Source organism: Chiloscyllium punctatum, chromosome 1 (genome assembly GCF_047496795.1).
Source record: "Chiloscyllium punctatum isolate Juve2018m chromosome 1, sChiPun1.3, whole genome shotgun sequence".
Classification (NCBI taxonomy): domain Eukaryota; kingdom Metazoa; phylum Chordata; class Chondrichthyes; order Orectolobiformes; family Hemiscylliidae; genus Chiloscyllium; species Chiloscyllium punctatum.
In genome coordinates this window covers 89,555,860-89,575,828 of record NC_092739.1, presented here as the reverse complement: position 1 = coordinate 89,575,828, position 19,969 = coordinate 89,555,860, and the positions used below count along the sequence as shown (strand labels likewise).

The 19,969-nt window shown below is 41.9% G+C and overlaps 1 protein-coding gene across 4 annotated transcripts in view; it reads left to right on the top strand.

The window, feature by feature from the left end:
- The window catches only part of LOC140477186 (protein FAM149A-like), a 118,243-nt gene that overhangs the window by 55,384 nt on the left and 42,890 nt on the right, over positions 1–19,969 (top strand). For 2 of the 4 annotated variants that reach the window (XM_072570647.1, XM_072570666.1), the window contains exons 2-4: positions 13,510–13,620; positions 15,084–15,219; positions 18,928–19,070. In XM_072570647.1, coding sequence (XP_072426748.1) covers positions 13,510–13,620; positions 15,084–15,219; positions 18,928–19,070 — 390 coding nt within the window. Of the gene's footprint in view, positions 1–13,506; positions 13,621–15,083; positions 15,220–18,927; positions 19,071–19,969 lie in introns of all 4 variants that reach the window. The other 2 variants (XM_072570638.1, XM_072570657.1) reach the window with 1 other exon arrangement.

Here is a 19,969-nt window from a genome sequence, read left to right as displayed (position 1 = left end):
GGTGCTGGAAAAGCACAGCAGGTCAGGCAGCACCTGAGGAGCAGGAGAATTGATGTCTCCAGCTCCTTGGATGCTGCCTGGCCTGCTGCGCTTTTCCAGCACCCCACTTAAACATTTTTCTATCTATCTGTTTGAACAAAAATTGAAAGGTAAAACAGATGCAGTGGATCAGTTGACTTTCAGAGAAACTGCTTATTTCTGCGGACTTCAATATGAATTAAAATGGCCCATGTTGTGAGGTCAGCAACTGATCAGGACCACTGGGTTTACAACCAAACAGAAAGGTGAAAACCTATCCTGTGATTTTTTTTTTGTTTGAAAGTATGCATGGATTTTATGATCAGCAGCAAGGAATGATGCTTGATATTTACTGGAAAGAAAGTTCCCCACAAAGTTCCAGGTTTAGATTTTCATTATAAAAGTGGAATAATGCTTGACAACGGGTGGGGAGCTCATGATACGCTATTAGCCTGTGCTTGCTCCTTATTATGTGGGTGGGACAAAAAACTGTGCTTCTGCTAATTTAGTTGAGAGTAATGGGTATTGCAGCTCTAAGCAATCAGTAAGTGTCTGCACATGTCAACAAGCCAGTGTAATGCTACTTAAAGCCAACCTGCACCTGTTCCACCTTCGGGTAACTGTGGAGTTTGCACGTTCTCCCCAACTCTGTTTAGGTCTCCTCTGGGTGCTTATTCCCACAGCCCAAAGGAGCACAGATTATGTGGATTGACCATACCAAGTAGCCCGGAGGTGTGCAGGCTAGGTGGATTAGCCATAGGAGATGCAGGGTTTGTGTGTGTGTGAGAGATGCTGTTTAGAAGGATGGTGTGGACTCAATGGGCCAAATGGCCTGATTCCACACTAGAGGGATTCTGTGATACTGTAGAGCTTCTATTAAAGCATAAGCATGTATTACAGGAAGAGTGACAATGGTGCTTCAAGGTTCCTACTGAAGCATTAGGAGCCTTTGGACAGAGAATGGATAAAAGAGAGGCCCTATTCCCAAAGGGAGCAATAAAGCCATCGGGGGCAGTTAGTGACATGATAGTTTTAGCATGTAGGCATTATGGTCAACATAAAGTAAGCTGGAGGTCTATGTTAATGATAATGATGCAACTCTAACATTAACAATCACATAGAAGAGAGGAATGGAAGAACTCTGCTAGAGAGCTGCAATTAACATTCTGAAAATTAGAATGTTAAGTAAAGAGTTTGCAGGTTTTGCTGACAGTAGTTCCCCTGAGTTAAGATACAGAATGTGATACATTAGACTCCGATTAGGAATAGTCTAACTAGAACAGTCTCTCTAGTGTAGTACAGACATCCAGTGCCCGGACCCTATGGTAGGTAGAATCCGTGAGGGTAGAACAATGCAGTCTTTGAAGCAGTACAGTCCATCAAGACAGCTATGTCAACACAAAATCAGACAATACCAATAGGGTGGCTCAGTGATTAGACTCAGTGCACCAAGAGGTCAAGAACTGAGAGTGATTAAGATTACTGAAGGTATCTATGTTTGCTGCATACTTACAAAGCCACCACTGTTCAATTCTCTACCTCATTTCACTCACCTGTCAACAATCAACTTTAAGGACTCAGATGAGTACTTTAATGAGGTGATGTATGGAGAAAGACTGATGGATATGTACAATAAACTGGTCATTTGGTCATAGAGCTTGGATATTTCTGAAAATAATAATTTAGTTAAAGCTTTTACTCTTGCATTCATCAGGACAGTTTGCAAAAAGTGCTGAAGTAAAGGAAAAAGAACATTCATTCTCTAGTATAAAGTGCCCAGATTACCCTAGAAGGGTAAGGTACCTCAAAGGTTTGAGAAACAGATAAAGCAAGCTGCTTAACTGCTACTATGCAGTAGCAATGCAAGTCCTGTTTTGCCACTAACAGGGTGCAGCCAAAAAGTTATCTGGCTTGCACACAAATGAATTACGTGCAACAGATATCCCCTGCTTTTTGAACTTTCGCTTTATGCCAGTTCGCTTTTACAAAAGACCAACATTTAATACCTGTTTTCACTATTCAAAAGAGGATTTTTGCTTTTATGAAAAAGTGTGTGCAACAAGCATGGTGCCGCCAAGTGCATTTCCCGGAAACATTAATAGAGGACCCTCATTCCCCTGTCTCCTTCACCTTAGTCTCCTGTACCTCCCACCACCCCAACCTCCTCCAACTCAGCCTAATATACCATCACCATCACTGCCATTGCTCAGCCTTGCAGTGCGCTCGCTATCTTCCCGATTCTGGTGAGTGAAACTATACTGTACATACATTATTTCTACTTTATCATATCATTCCTGCTTTTACGATACATTAGTGTTATTTTAGGTTTTGGGTGTTATTTGGTAGGTTATTTTTTGGGTAGGAACGCTCAAAAATGTTTCCCATATAAACTAATGGTAATTGCCTCTTCACTTTACGTCATTTCGGCTTATGAAAGGTTTCTTAGGAATGATCTACTTTCGGATAGCAGGGGACACCTGTATATGAATTCTGGTGCTGGAGTAATGTTAGATAGCAGATGTCCCAAAGATAGGCAGATCATATGAAACAGCATATCCTTTCACTTGTTAGCAATAAGCTCAACCAGCTTACACTTGCAAAGGTCACAGCATTAGATATTAATCTAAGATTGCAAAATATTTGCTAAATAATTTTGTGTGTGCAAAGATTTACTCTGGCAACTGATTTAGGATTGTCGGTTAGGCTTGCCGTGTGGCTCACTTGTGTGTACTGGAAGCTGTACATACATTCTTTACAGTCAGAAAGAACATATATGTATATCTCCTCAAGAAAGGTGACAATCATTCTCTGGTTCATTTCTCAGGGCAGAGGCTTGACTACTGAAAACCAACCTGTCTGGATGAAGATTAAAAAAAAGTTTGGTGTTCAATGTCTGTCACCAACAACTGGTACATTTTATCCATGGTAACACTTCTAACAAAGTGTGCACCAATCAGCAATCTTCTCATATGTTTCAGTGTTGTTTTCCATTTTCATCTTTACATCTGGAGTTGTCCTGATGAATGCAATATCAACAGGTTCAAAGTAATATGTCTTTCTTCAGCAGTATTTAAGTACAATAAAATGTTTGTTGTATTGGCATTGTATGTCAAGGAATGGGGAGGAATTTGGCATCAGCTTGTCACTGTGTGCTTTGCAAAGTCTTTAAGAGCACATTCTTTCTAGCGTGGCTAATTCTATGACAGCACTTGTAGGCTGGACTGTGCTGCAGCAACTGAGAGCTGATGTCTCCGTTTCTATTGAAGCACAGACAAAGATAACCGAATGTCTGAATGCTGTAGTGGAAAGTCAATTATCATCAGAACTCAGCTGGGTGCAAGCTCAGGTATAGGCACTTTTAGTTCTGATAATGTGTAATGTTAATGCTGTCATAGAAAAGAATTGGCTTGGGGAATATTGCCAGAACGTGATAGTACTTCATATGCAATTTGGAAGTGCAATACTTGGTCTGATGTGAAATAGTGTTTTTAAACTTAACGATTCCAAAGAAGTGGGAAGTGGAAGGTAGGATTGTAGATGAATAGTGACATATGTTTGGGGAAATCTTTCATAATCCTTAGTAAAGATATGTTTCATTGAAAACGAAAAGCTCTAACAGATAGAAGAACCGCTATGGCTAACTCAGGATATCAAATTGTGGGGAGAAACAGGTTGGAAAATGCCACAAAGGTTAATTGTTCGCCAGTTGATTAGTAACATTTTAGAAACCGCAAAGAGTGATTTGAACAAAGAGGATTGTCCTTTGTGGAAGTAAAGTGGTGATGATGGACATCCAAACTGAAAGGAGAATGAAATGGCTGCTTTACTCCTTGTTGCCCTCCTCGGCCTCAGTTCCACCTGATTGAACAAGGTTTACGTTTTTAATCCACCTTTACAGATAGGCGTGGGTCACTTACTTAAGTTCATGCTAAGTCAGTAATTTCTACTTGATTCCATCCATAAAAACTGCAACAGTGCATCCAATGGAGGAGCAAGGTATATCTGGCAGGAACTTTATTTCCACATTTTATGATTCGTGCCTTGGTGTCACAACTTGCTGAATTTACCTAATAATTAGTGAGCATTGACAGTTTTGGCATTATTATTGCTGAGCATTCCAGACCAGTGTTAATTGGTGCCTATTGACTTTGACCAGTTAATATCAGTCATCAACCGATGTTTACATAACCTTACCACTCCACAGGCTGCCTGGCAAACAACTGAATTAGGTTCGATGGCTAAAGTTCACCACTGCAAAATAGCCATTAATTCATACCTTACACTGATTAGCTGGGGGAGTGTCAGTGGAGCCTTTAGTATCTGTAGGATGGTGTTCTATGTTTTGGTCTTTCTTGTTTGAAGTTGGTGGCATATAGCATGTTTATGTCAGTTTGAGAGAAGTTTGACTTTTTAAAAACAAATTATTATTTCATGGGATGAAGGCATCACTGGGCTAGTGTTTGTAGCCTGTCTCTAATTGCCCTGGAGAAGGAGGTGCTGGTGAGCTACCTTGAATCACTCCAGTCCAGGAGCATCCAGGATTTTGACCTAACGACACTGAAGGAAAGGTGATAAAGTTCCCATTCAGGATTTTGAGTGGTTTGGAGAGGAACTTGCAGCTGGTACTGTTCCTATGTATCTGTTGCCATTGTTCTACTCAATGGAAATAGTCATTGTTTTGGGGACTACATCCTAAGCTGAAAAAGCATGAAGTCAAAAGTTAAGATTAAATTTAAATTTAATTCTTTGTCACAGTCTTTAAATCCCTTCACAAACTTGCACCATCTGATCGCGGCAATTTCCTCCAGTTTGTGTCCAATAATTTAGGGAGGTTTTAAACTCATGTGGTGGGGGCTGGGAACCAGAAGAGAAGACAAGTAGACAGCGAGGTGAAAACTAGAGTTGGTAAGAATCAGTAAGATAACGTTATCAAGGGGAAGAGTAGGCAGACAGTGGATGAACGCAAAAGAACTGGTGGCCTGAAGTGCATCTACTTTAATGCAAGGAGTATAGTGTGTAAGGCAGATGAACTTAGGGCTTGGATTGGTGCCTGGGAGTATGATGTTATTGCCATCACAGAGACTTGGTTGAAGGAAGGGCATGATGATTGGCAACTAAATGTTCCAGGATATAGACACTTCAGACAGGACAGGGAGGGAAGTAAAAGGGGTGGGGTGGAGTTGCATTGCTGATCAGGGATGACACCACGGCTATGCTAAAGGAGGACACAAGGGAGGGCTTAGGTAGTGAGGCATTATGGGTGGAGCTGAGAAATAAGAAGGGTGCAGTTACATTGTTGGGGCTGTATTACAGGCCTCTCAACAGTGAGCGTGAGATAGAAGAACAAATAGGTAAACACATTATGGAAATATGTAGAGGCAATAGAGTAGTGGTGATGGGAGATTTTAATTTTCCCAACATTGACTGGGATACACTTAGCGTCAGAGGTCTGGATGGGGTAGAATTTATAAGAAGCGTCCAGGAGAGTTTTCTAGAGCAGTATGTCAATAGTCCGACGAGGGAAAGGACCATAGTGGACCTGGCACTGGCAAATGAGCCAGGCCAGGTGGTAGAAGTTGCAGTGGGGGATTTCTTTGGAAACAGTGACCACAATTCTAAGTTTTAGAATACTTGTAGACAAAGATGAGAGTGGTCCTAAGGGAAGAGTACTAAACTGGACCAAAGGCAATTATATCAAAATTAGGCAAGAGCTGGGAAATGTGGATTGGACACAACTATTTGAAGGGAAGTCCAAATTTTGATATGTGGGAGGCTTTCAAAGATAGTGCAGGATAGGCATGCCCCGTTGAAGGCAAAGGATAGGAGAGGCAAGATTCGTGAACCGTGGATAACAGGAGAAATTGTACAACTAGCCAAGAGGAAAAGGGAAGCATACATAAGGCCTAGGCAGCTAAGAACAGGACAGGCCCTGGAGGAATATAAGAAGAGTAGGGCCTGTCTTAAACGAGGAATCAAGTGGGCTAAAAAGGATCATGAAATGGCTTTAGCGAGCAGAATTAAGGAGAATCCCAAAGCATTTTACTCTTATATAAGAAGCAAGTGGGTAACTAGAGAAAGGATTGGTCCACTAAAGGATAAGGAAGGAAAGCTTTGTATTGAACCTGAGGGAATGGGTGAGATCCTGAATGATTACTTTGCATCAGTGTTCACTGAAGAGAGTAGAGATAGAAGTTTGATTAGTCTGGATCACGTTGACATAAGTAGGGAAGATGTGTTGGGTAGGCTAGAGGTTATTAAGGTGGACAAATCCCCCAGGGCCAGATGGGATCTATCCCAGGTTGCTGAGGGAGGCGAGAGAGGAAATATCTGTCAGCTATCTTTGTAGCATACTTAAACATGGTTGAGGTGCCGGAGGACTGGAAGGTTGTTCATATTGTGCCCCTGTACAAGAAGGGTAGTAGGGATATTCCGGGTAACTACAGACCAATGAGCCTGACATCAGTGGTGGGAAAGTTTCGAGAGAAGGTACTGAGGGATAGGATCTATTTATATTTAGAAAAGAATGAGCTTATCAGTGACAGGCAACATGGCATTGTGCGGGGGAGATCGTGCCTTACCAGCTTAATAGAGTTCTTTTCAGGAAGTGATAGATGAAGGAAGGGCTGTTGATGTCATATACATGGACTTTAGTAAGGTTCTTAATAAGGTTCCCCATGGTAAACTAATGGAGAAAGTGAAGCCACATGGTGTGCAGGGTGTTCTAGCTAGGTGGATAAAGAACTGGTTGAGCAACAGGAGACGGAGAGTAGTAGTTGAAGGGAGTTTCTCGAAATGGAGAAAAGTGACCAGTGGTGTTCCACAAGGGTCAGTGCTGGGGCCATTTTTGTTTCTGATATACATAAATCCTCTGGAAGAGGGCACTGTTGGTATGATCACCAAGTTTGCAGATGACATGAAGATTGGTGGAGTAGAATAAAGCATAAGGGACTGTCAAAGAATACAGGAGAATATAGACAGATTGGAGAGTTGGGTGGAAAAGTGACAGATGTATTTCAATCCAGACAAATGTGAGGTGATGTATTTTGGTAAGTCTAATTCTAGAGCGAATTATACAGTGAACAGAAGAGCCTTGGGAAAAGTTGATGAGCAGACAGATCTTGGAGTGCTGGTCCATTGTACCCTGAAGGCTGCTGCACAGGTGGATAGAGTGGTCAAGAATGCATATATAGTATGTTTGCCTTCATCGGATGGGGTATTGAGTATAAGAGCTGGAAAGTCATGTTAAAAATGTACAAGACATTGGTTTGGACGCATTTAGAATACTGTGGACAGTTCAGGTTGCCACATTACCAAAAGAATGTGGACGCTTTGGAGAGGGTACAGAGAAGATTTACAAGGACGATGCCCTGGTGTGGAAGGTGCTAGTTATGAAGAGTGGTTGAGTAGGTTAGGTTTCTTTTTCATTAGAAAAAAGGAGATTGAGGGGGTGCCTGATTGAGGTCTACAAAATCATGAAGGGTATAGACAGGGTGGATAGAGAGGTTTTTTTTCCCAGGGTGAAGGATTCAATAATGAGAGGTCACGCTTTCAAGGTGAGAGGTGAAAAGTTTAAGGGGAATATATGCAGCAAGTACTTCACACAGAAGGTGGTGGGTGTCTGGAACGCGTTGCCAGCAGAGGTGGTAGAGGCAGGCACGGTAAATGCATTCAAGATGCATCTGGACAGATGCATGAGTAGGTGGGGAACAGAGGGATACAGGTGCTTAGGAATTGGGCGACAGGTTTAGAGAGTACATTTGGATCGGCTCAGGCTTAGAGAGCCGAAGGGCCTGTTCCTGGGCTGTAAATTTTCTTTGTCCTTTGTAAGCCATTAGCCAACAATCTGTCTCGCATGCTCTCTCTCATTTCAGGTGCTTGTAACCTTTTGGTATGAATAGCAGCAGGTTATTCAGTTGTAGAAAGACTGACACTAAAATTGATCCTTTCCTCCCCCAATGTTCGTGTAAATGTTGAAAGATCAATCTGCGGTAAAGATAGAAACCATAATTAGGGCTTTTGTATTCTAGTGGTAATCTCCCTACTTTTGGGCTATGTTCCAAGTATGAGTCTTGTCTGCCACAGAAGTGTCGGAGAAAGTGAGGATGGCAGATGCTGAAGAATCAGAGTCAAAGTGTGGCACTGGAAAAGCACAGCAGATCAGACAGCATTTGAGGAGCAGAAGTGTTGACGTTTAAGGATACTGATGGGCTTATGTCTGATTCTCCAGCTCTTCGGATGCTGCCTGACCTACTGTGATTAGATTACTTACAATGTGGAAACAGGCCCTTCGGCCCAACAAGTCCACACCGCCCCGCCGAAGCGTAACCCACCCATACCCCTACATCTACATCTACCCCTTACCTAACACTACGGGCAATTTAGCATGGCCAATTCACCTGACCTGCACATCTTTGGACTGTGGGAGGAAACCGGAGCACCCGGAGGAAACCCACGCAGACACGGGGAGAATGTGCAAACTCCACACAGTCAGTCGCCTGAGGCGGGAATTGAACCCGGGTCTCCGGCGCTGCGAGGCAGCAGTGCTAACCACTGTGCCACCATGCCGCCCACTGTGCTTTTCTAGTGTCACACATTATGACTGCTCAGAAATGTATTATAACATATCCAAGCATGTTGATTAAAATCTGAGAAAGCATGGTTGAATATTAATTGTTGTTTGCTTATACACATACATAGGTGTCTTTGAACAAAGTTAATACCTGATAATTCAGCACAATCTAGGAATCCGATCTAGAAATGCTCAGCTGGTCAGATAGCATCTATGAAGCTTAGGATTCATTAGTTTTTAGTTTATTAGTTATGGGATGAGGATGTCGCTTACTTTATTATCCATGTCTTAATTGCCCAGAGGACAGTGATAAGCCAACCATATTGCTGTGGGGCCGGAGTTGCACGTAAGCTGGACCAGGCAAGGACAGTGGATTTCTTTCCCTGAAGGGCATATGTGAACCAGATAGGCTTTTACACCAGTCAACCATTACAAGGTCACTGTTAGACTAGCTTTTTACTTCAGATTTCTATTGAATTCGGATTTCCCCACCTGAATCCATGCCCCCAGAACAACAGCCTGGGTTTTGGATTACTAGTCTATGCCACTACCTCTCTTGAATATAAGATAAGATGATATTATACCCAGAAATATCAAAATAATTATTTTCAGTTTTCATTTATGTATAATATAATCATTCCCCAATATTTTATTGTGATATTAAATTCATTTTAGTTTCCAGCAATAGCTGGGTTAAAGATTAAACAAGTGCCACATCACTAAGCACAAACTGATGGATTGTACAAACAAAGCCCACAGTTAATACTGAAGTGTTTTATTCAATACGGCAAAGCACAACCTAGTTTTGGAAGGCATGGTGTGAAATGAGTTTCTGACCTGAAGTAACATTGTCCTCATATTGCAAATCTGTAACCAGGGAAACACACCTTTAAAACATGTAAAATAACTCCTGAAGTTATGTTAATCAGTAACATAATTTTAATCAAAACCATGATTGTTGGAGCCATGGCATAATTTATGATATTTAAAGAGGTGATTTAAATGCAAGGTGTTATTGTTCAGTTGCTACTTAAAACAAAAATATGCATTTTTATAGCACCTTTTCACATCCCAGAAACACCATATAGATTTGTGATGGGCACATTTACTGGAGAATATTTGTGTGTTTTGAGAGTCAAACATATTTTATTTCTCAAAATGCATGATGTAAACTATTTTTCATGCTAATATTGTTTCAAAAGATGATTGGATGATGGTTCAGGTGGGGCAGTGTGTTGGAGATGCAGTGTCCTGCACCCTGAAGTAGTGGCTCTGAGTTAATGTTTCTGCTCTGAGTGCAAATCTTCTTGTGATTATTTTGTTAAATTTGAGGGGTTTAATAACAACAGAACCACCAGGAACATTGGGAAATATGGAATTTTGAAGACTTGCCATTCTCGACATGGTTGCAGTAAACTGAAATGACGCTATGGAGTAGGTTTTCACTTGCCAATTAAGTGGATTGTCAGTGGCATTATCAACTGGATTCTGATGATTTTAACAGAAAGGAAAATTGTGCTGTTTCTATAAATATCCGTTCTATTAGGAGGTGAAAAACACTCTCTACTTCTATAAAATTAACTTACACAAGCATTAATAAGCATTCTATAGATAACGAAGTCTATATTAATTTCCTGATTTTTCAATGTGGTGCCATTGTATTGCAGGATAGTTTTGTTCTAGCAATTTTCCATTGAATGTCAAATTTGTTCAGCTTTGGATTCAGGCTTAGGATGTTGTGCCTCCTTTAACCCACGTACAGAATTGAAATTAAATTTTAGCCCTTTACCAACTAAGTTAATAGGTTTTTTTCAATCCAGTCACACATCAATTGCCACTCAGTTATTTTCAACAAACATTGGTAAGCACAATCAATTTGAACTTGGAAAAAGCAGAGATTGTAGGAGCCATCGAGAAATATGCTGCATTGTTGAAAAATATGAAAAATATGTAAGGAGATATGTCTGTTCTTATCTACACGGCTTATCTTGAACAGAGGCTGTTTTTTTTTCACTTCCTTGGTAGAGACTTCAGCTGACATCAGTTAAAAGGATGCATTAGGAATATGCCTTTTTCTCTCCTGTTTGCCTTTGACTGATTGCAAGTTAGCCTGTGTTATTATTTTCTCAGTATACATCAAGCCTAATTAAAAACTCCTAATGTATTAAAACATTTTAGTGATCTTCATAATTGGTTATCTGTTAGGCATTTCTGACAATGTTCCTGGAAAAGGCAAAAACAAATTGGTGTTTGTCGGTCAACAATACTGTATGATATTTCAACATAGTGTAGTCCAATAGACAACTCTGTGTACTTGTGTCAAGTCAGTCCCTCACCAGCTGACTGGATCAGAGTGGTACCGATGATAATGAGCTTTCATTGTAATTAGAAATAACCCACTTGAAATATCAAGTCATGTTGTCACCTAATAAGAATAAACCAGCTGTGACCATTTCTTTATGAAGTACTATGTGCTTTTCTAGGACTCTAGTGGTGAAGCTTTATTGTCTCACCTCTGAGCCAGAATACTGGGTTCAAGTCCCAGAGGTGTTTTGTAACATCTCTGAACAGGTTGACTTAAAGTATACAATGATTTTATTGGTCACAGCTCAGCGTTATGGTTGATTGCCAGCTTTAAAGATTTAGGGGTGGTGATTCAGTTGCAGTTGAGTGACAGATGCATCCCTGGTATTGCAATGGAAAAGCCTGAGGTGCCTATGATTTTGGACCCACTGGATAAGAGCAGCCAGCCAGCGAGGAGAAATCGTGCTATGATTCTTGCGGGTTCAGTTAGATTTAAGTTTTTACAGGATACATCTAGGGAGATATTCCACTGAGAACCTAAACTATCCTGGATAGAATAATGAATGCAAAATATATCAGGAGAAATTTAGTAACAGTTTCAACAAAACACAGCATACTGAATGATGAAATGTACTAGAATAGATGATGGTTGGGGCTGGGGCTGAGGGCTAATTGTTCACCTCTTCCCTCAAGGGGAGGCGATGACATCGTGACCTAGTAATCCACAGACTGTAGAATGTGATGCCACATTCTGTAGAGGAGCCTTTTTAAAAAAAAAATCCCCCATTTTCACAACTGTGGATTCCCAGCTACTGTGGTCGATAGGGCCCTGAGTCTATCGGTAGGATGCCAGGATCAAACATTCCCTTCCCCTTCCTTGTCAGCCTTCTGAGGGGCTAGTCTCTCTAGGACATCTTGGTCCACTCCTCCTCCATTCCCGACATCTCCCCACACACCCACACACTGGCTGAAGGTGTAATACCTGCCCATTTACTTTCTTCCCCCTCACTATCCAAGGTCTCAGACACACCTTCTAGGTGAAGCAGTGATTTATCTGCACTTCATTTAGTCTAGTCTACTGCATTCGCTGCCCATAGTGTGGTCTCTTCTGTACTGGGGAGATAAACCACATACTGGGTAACTGCTTTGAAGAACACCTACATTCTGGCCACAAAAATGACCCAGAGCTTCCTGTTGCCTACCACTGGCTCCCACAGCAACGTTTCTGTCTTTGGCCTTCTGCAGTGCTCCAGCGAACCTGGAAGAACAACATGTCATTACCACATGGGGATCTCGCAGCCTCTAGGACTCAACATCGCATTCAATAAGTTTAAAGTCTGATTCCATCCTTCCATGTTTTTTACCCACCCATACCCGTCTTGTTATGATATGGGTTATTTTTAGTACAGCTCATCCATTCTCCTATTCCTACCTCTTATTACCACTTATTCAGCTTTGCTTCTGCCCAGGCCTGCTATCCATAATTTGCTTGTTACGTACCCCTTTCATATCTTTCTTTCTTTCTCTCTCTCTCTCTCTCTCTCTGTCCCCCCTCCATTTCCACCTACCTGCTCACCTGTCCCCATCCCTCCATCTCACCCCACCATTCCCCTAACTTTGTCTTCAGCATAAATCCCACTTTTTCCTAGCTGCTAACCACTCTGATGAAGAGTCATCAACTCAAAAAGTTAATTCTGCTTTCTTCTCACAGGTGCTGCCAGATCTACTGAGTTTCACCAGCAACTCCTGTTTTCATTTTAGAAAAATCTACAGTTCTTTAATTATAGTTCTCTGGAGACCTGTGTAATGTTCTGACCGTGTCTACAGGCCAGCATTCTTTGTGGTGCATCTGTGGGGATGCCTCATTCTGCCAGGAGACCTTGCTGTGGGCTGGCTGGCCAGGGATTGGGGATGTGCCTGGTTTAGCTGCTCCCACCAGTCCGCTCTGAGAGCTAGTTTAAAATTCAAGGGAGGGATTCATCATCAAAAGGTGATGAATCAATAGGTAAACTCCATGTCTGCTACTGTCAGCTAGATACTGCTGATATACTTGTGGCAAAGATATGCCTGTTTTTGAGTGAGACCTTACAGTTTAGGAAGTCTGTCCTTCTCTTTAATGGCCTTGGCAGGGACTCATTGATTTCATTCTTTGCTCCATTTCCCCAACAATAGCGCGTTCTCTCTCTCTCTCTCTCTCTCTCTCTCTCTCTTTCCCTCTCTTCTCCCCCCCCCCCCCCCCCACAGTCTCTATAATGCAGTTAAGTACAGGTCCTGGTACATCTGAAACTGTCCCAACAACCTTTCAACAGCACTGCTGAAACAGCCACACAGTAGCAGGACGGATTTATTTTCTGCAGTTATCAAGTTCCTTCAGTGTCACTGGGTCAACATACTGAAACTCCCTTCCTGACAACACTGTGGGTGGTCCCTACCCCTCCTGACCCCCAAGTGACTGCAGCGGTTCAAGGGGCATCTGACCAGCACCACCTTCTTGGCAATTAGGTATGGGCAATAAATGGTGGCCTCACCAGGGTTGCCCACACCCAGGAGAGAATTTTTAAAAAATGTCAAGAGGTAGATGATGTTACTTTCATTATTTGCTCTTTAATTTTCAGCAGAAAGGGAATATCAAAAGGAGTTGACTGTCATCACTTTCCTGAGAAAACCAGTGATTCGCTTCCAACTAATTTCACTGAACATGTTCAAGGAGCAATTCAGAGTTACAACAGGTAAAATGTTTCCATGAGTTGTTGAAATAATAATTTGGGAGAAACTGTAATGCTATGAATAATGAATGTAAATGGGAATTAGTTTTATTGTGAGCTGTGACCAGGTGTGTTTGTTGGTGTATTTGCACTGAGTAGACGCTTCAAAAAAAAAGCACAGTAATTTTTAAGTAATAAGTCAAAGCCGATGGCCAGGAGGGAGGAGGAGGGGCATTTGGGTGGAGTATCTGCTTCTGATTTCCATATCAGGATGTCTGTCTCCAATCTGGTGGGGGTGGGAAGGGTCTGATCTGGAGCATTCTGCTCACTGGTGGTGGGATGTCATAAAGTAGTTATGAGCCATTAAAAAGCAAATATACCAGACACGACCAGTATTTCAGTATTTCATTTGAGACTTGCATGCAGCACCCATGGCTCTCCGAATACTGTCCAGTTTAAAAACCCACAGTCTGCCCTTGTCTTCACATCCGCATCTGCCCGTCATAAACAACCCATTCTCAACAGTCCCCATCCTGTGCCGTTCTCTAGGCTCCAGCTTTGATCCCTTGCGAAGGATCATTCCCAAAAGCCACTGTTTCTGGTGGGACTGCAAGTCTCAATTCATAGGGACAAAATCTCCAGTCTCGGGGCTTGGGGAAGTGGGGAAATGTCATCATGTGGGAGACCTGATACTGGCCAGAAAAGTACCTATTTCTGTCCAGGAGTTTGGTATCATTTAGAAATGAAATGCTGATTCGACCACTCAGTTAAATAGAATCTTCCAAGACACAAATGAATGCCTGAAAATACATATTGGCTCAGTGGGAGCACTCTAGTTATTAAGGTCATGTACTTAAATCTCGATACAGAAACTTCACAGAATCTGTGCTGAAATGCCTGAGGATTGAGTGATCCACTGTCAACGTCTCACTGTTACTTTTCAGGTGAGACTTTGAACTGCAGCACCATCTTGTCAGAAAAGAGCCTGTAGCACTATTTGAAGAAGAGCAGGGAAAGTATCTTGATGCTAACACCAAAAGAAGATGCCGTGCTAAGTTCATTGCTGCTTGTGGGGCCTTGCTGAGTACAAGATCTATGCTACAACTGTAGCTTTACTTCACAAGAACTTCACTTGCTGTGGGACACCAGAAGTTGGGAAAAGTCACCATATAATTGGAAGATATTTGAGAAAATACAGGCAATGCAGGTGTCGCGAGTGTGGTGCTGGAAAAGCACAGCAGGTCAGGCAGCAAACGAGGAGGAGGAGAATTGACGTTTCAGGGCATAAGCCCTTCATCAGGAAGAGTCAGTTCTCCTGCTTCTCAGATGCTGCCTGACCTGCTGTGCTTTTCCAGCACCACACTCTTGCATCTTCAGTCCTCACTTTCTCCTAGGGAATGCAGGTGTTCTACTTTAAAATTCTAATATTACAGTGGTTGAATGAATTCCTATCATATGATGCAAAGTAACATTTTGTTTCCTTTCAGTAATGTGTCCATCGTATCTGAATCATTAAGTGGGCAGACCTCACCAGCAGACCTTCATCATTCTTGGTCTGCAATCCAGAGTTATACAACAGGCCTGTCCACAGAGCGCAGTTCAGTTTACTCCTGGAGAGATGATGTAAGTATTGCAGGTTGACTGGAATTGTCAGAATATTGGATAGGAAGAAAAGATACTGGGAATTTTCCGCAGTGCATAAGCGGTTAGAGAGAGGTGACAAGAATACTGGGAGTTAAACATTAGGTTACAAAGATGCTTGGAATTAAAAACAGGATGACAGGCATGCTGGGAGTTATAGACAGGTAAATAAGGATAGTGTGAGTTACTGACAGGGTGTAAAGGATATTTGCTACCATGCACAGTACTGGAAATGTTGCGTTATGACTCACAATTAGTATATAGTATGACTTGGAGAGACGTACTCATGATACATCACCATATGATGGCATGTGAGCTGACGGTATGAAGGTCTCAGACTCTATCTTACTGGGCCTATATGAAGTGTTCTATGCTGATTAAAATGTGCAAATCTTTGTAACCGAATAGTTTAATATTAGCCCAGGCAGTGTAGGGCCTTTACCTGTAATATACTTGTATTTCTGAAACTGTAATAAATGTCTGCTGAATCTTTTAATGCCTCATTGTGCATATCTAGATCTTTTGGTAAGGTAACATAAGCAAAAGCCAAATACCCTGCTAGTGGCAAAGCCTACACCATAGGGACCGATATAGAGTAGAAATTGATAATCTAACATATGCTTGCATGCAGGAGTGGAGTATTTTCCAATTTCATCTTGAATGATTTGAGCATTTTAGTTAAGTCTATTTACCCTATAACAGAGATTTAACTGGCAGGGTAAAAATACCTTGTCATTTGCCACAATCTGTTACGGGAATTTCAGTGTCAGTTGTGTAACATCCTGTTACCTTATGCAATATAAATAGAATTAGAAAGAAAACTTTTATGTCAATGACAAAGAATTAGCTTAGTGTGTGAGCCTCATTTAGATGTTACTTGGGCAAGCAATGGCCAAGTGGTGTTATTGCTGGACTGTGAATCCAGAGACTTCGGTAACAGTCTTGGGACCTGGGTTTGAATCCTGCCTTGGCAAATGGTGAATGCAATTTTAAAAAAAAGTCTGGAATTAAGAGTCTAATAGTGACCATGAATCTATTCCTCATGTTGGAAAAATGCATCTGGTTCACTAATGCCCTTTAGCGAAGGAAACTAGCTGGCCTGGTCCACATGTGACTCCACACCCATAGCAACGTTGATTCTTAACTGCTGTCTGGGCAACCAGAGATAGACAATGAATGCTTGTCTACCCAGCAACACACTCATCCACCTACCATGGACTGTGTCTCAGATTATTTAATTATTGGCACTTTTGGAATACTGCGTTCAATTCTGGGGGTCTCCCTGCTACAGGAAGGATGATGTGAAATGTGAAGGGGGTGCAGAAAAGGTTTACAAGGATGTTGCCAGGGTTAGAGGGTTTGAGCTGTAGGGAGAGGCTGAATAGGTTGGGGCTGTTTTTCCCTGGAGCTGAGGGGCGACCTTATAGATGCTTATAAAATCATGGATAGGTACATGGATAGGATAAATGGAAAGGTATTTTCCCTGGGGTGGGAGATTCCAGATTCCAGTGGTTAGCACTGCTGCCTCACAGCGCCAGAGACCCGGGTTCAATTCCTGCCTCGGGTGACTGTCTGTGTGGAGTTTGCACATTCTCCCCGTGTCTGCGTGGGTTTCCTCCGGGTGCTCTGGTTTCCTCCCACAATCCAAAAATGTGCAGGTCAGGTGAATTGGCCATGCTAAATTGCCCGTAATGTTAGGTGAAGGGGTAAATGTAGGAGAATGGGTCTGGGTGGGTTACACTTCGGCGGGTTGGTGTGGACTTGTTGGGCCGAAGGGCCTGTTTCCACACTGTAGGGAATCTAATCTAATCTAGGAAACTAGAGAGCACAGGTTTAGGGTGAGAGGGGAAAGATATAAAAGGGACCTAAGGGACAACATTTTCCATGCAGAGGGTGGGTGCATGTATGGAATGAGCCACCACAGGAAGTTGTGGAGATTAGTACAATTACAACATTTAAGAGGCATCTGGATGGGTATATGAATAAAAAGAAAGGATTAAGAGGAATACGGGCCAAGTGCTGGCAAATGGCACTAGATTAGGTCAGGATATCTGGATGGCATGGACAAGTTGGACTGAAGGGTCTGTTTCTGTGCTGAACATCTCTATGATTCCACTGTAACAATGTTACTTTCTGGAGCTAATATATCTAAGTTGTGTTGGAATCCTAGTTTTTCACATTTGCCTATAATCCAAGGACATGGACTTCCACCCCATAGTAGTACAAAAACATCTAAATCTATCAAAATGTAGCAAAGTTTACAATCTGATTTGGATTTTGCATCTTGCAAATGTCAGTCTTGTCACGTAAACTTGTGTAAATGTTGGTCATAGAGTTGTAGAGATGTATAGCATGGAAATAGACCCTTTGGTCCAATTTGTCCATGCTGACAAGAAATCCTAAATAAATCTCGTCCTATTTGATAGCATTTGGTTCATATCCCTCCAAATCCTTCCTATTCATATACCCATCAGATGCCTTTTAAATGTTGTAATTGTACCAGCCTCCTCCACCTCCTCTGGCATACACGTACCACCCTCTGCGTTAAAAAGTTGCCTCTTGGATCTGTTTTAAATTGTGACCCTCTTGCCTTAAACCTTTGCTTTCTAGTTTTGGACTACACCACCCTAGGGAAATGACATTGACTATTCACCCTATCCATGTCCCTCTTGATCTTGATAAACTTCTATAATTTCACCCCTCAGTCTCTGATGCTCCAGAGAAAATAGCCCAAACTTGTTCAGCCTCTCCTGAAGACTCGAACCCTCCAACCCTGGCAACATTTTGGTAAATCTTTTCTGTACCCCTTTCACATTTAATAACATCATTCCTATAGCAAGTAGACTGAATTAAATACAGTATTCCAAAAGTGGTCTAACCCATGTCCTGTACAGCTACAACATGACCTCCATCTCCTGTACTCAATGTACTGACCAATAAAGTTAAAAATCACACATTACCGGGTTATTGCTCAACAGGTTTATTTGGAACTGCAAGCTTTCAGAATGCTATCCCTTTGCCAGGCAGCTAGTATTAGCTACTTGATGAAGGAGCAGTGCTCCAAAAGCTTGTACTTCCAAATAAATGTGTTGGACAATAACCTGGTGGTGTATGATTTTTAACTTTGTCCAACCAAGTCCAACATCGGCACCTCCACAACCTGACCAATAAAGGCAAGTGTACCAAATGCCACCTTCACTACCCTGTCTACCTGTGTCAACACATTTGAGGACTTATGAACCTGCAGAGGTTCCTTTGCTTAGCAACACTCCCCAAAACTTTATCATTAAGTGTAGAAGTCCTGTCCTGATTAATTCTAGCAAAATGTAGCACCTCGCATTTATCTAGATTAAACTCCATCTGACACTTCTCGGCCCATTTTCCTAGCTGATCAAGATCCCGTTGTCCTCTGAGATAACCTTCTGCGCTATCCGCTCTGTCGCCAATTTTGATGTCATCTGAAAATTTACCAACCATACCTCTTATATTCACATCCAAATCATTTATATACTTTTCCTATCTGATGTTGTATTCTCATGGATGAGGACAAATTAAATTCAGGTTTGTCTTGATTGAATCAGTCCAAGTAAATTCACTTGGCACCAGTTAATAACTCAATCAAAGATAGTACAAGTTACTTTGTTAAGAGACATCACTAGCAAGCAATGACTCATTGTGCTTGGGTTTCAGGAATTTGACAAGGCAAACACACGAACAGTGCACCAGTTGTTCTGGGAAATCGATGAGATGCTGTTTGAGGGAAAGGTTAGCAGTCGTACTGAAAGCATTCAAACAGAGTGTCGGGAATGGACGGAACGTTCACCCCAGCTCAGGTCAGTAATTAAGAAATATAAATATGTCACTTATCTCTAGAATACAATCAACAGCATTGTCAACTGAAACAATACATCAAAAATATCCATTTATGCAGGGAAGAGGGGGGAAAAAGTTAACAGAAGGTACAACTTAGCCATTCAGCAGAAGCCAGGTGGTTGGGTACTTAACATGCCTGATCAGCTAATAAACTGTTTTGAGTTGATCCTAATTACAAAGACACCAATCTGAATCTGACAGGACCCTTCAAATAAGCAGGTTGGAGATCATGGCTATCATTAGGACCCAATGTAAATTTTAACAGTGCCTGAACAGCGCTGGCTTTCCTGCCAGGTTGAAGTTGCTCAGAAATGAGTCACATTGTGGGAAGATAGTCCAGATGGAAAACCAGTAAGAATCTAATCACTTTTGGAAATTAAAATACAGGATGTACTAGAGCTCCATTTTGAAATATGTAGACGAGTCAGACCAGAAGATGTCATTTGCAAGTTTTACGGCTGTCTCCCTCTGGGAAGTTACTTTACTGTTCTTTGTGGGGGCCAAAGTAGATCAGAACTGTCACAGAAATGTTTAGGTCTCCCTTTTCATCACTCCCTGCGAGCCCATTGGTGGGAAGGGAGGCCTAAACACTTTTGTGATGGTTCTGATCGACATTGGCATGACAAGAATGGTAAAATAACTGTGGCGGGATGGTACTTATTAGGTTATTCTACTATTCATAAAAAGCTGGAAACCAGTTGTTCTGTGAATATATATCCTGGGGTCCTTCATTCATTGTTGCATTGCAACCATGTGCCAAATAACAATTTGTCTTTCCACAACTAACATGGTGAGGTGGAAGAAAGCGGCCCACTTATGGTGCAGTGATAGTGTCCCTGGATTGGGAGGCTGAAGTCCC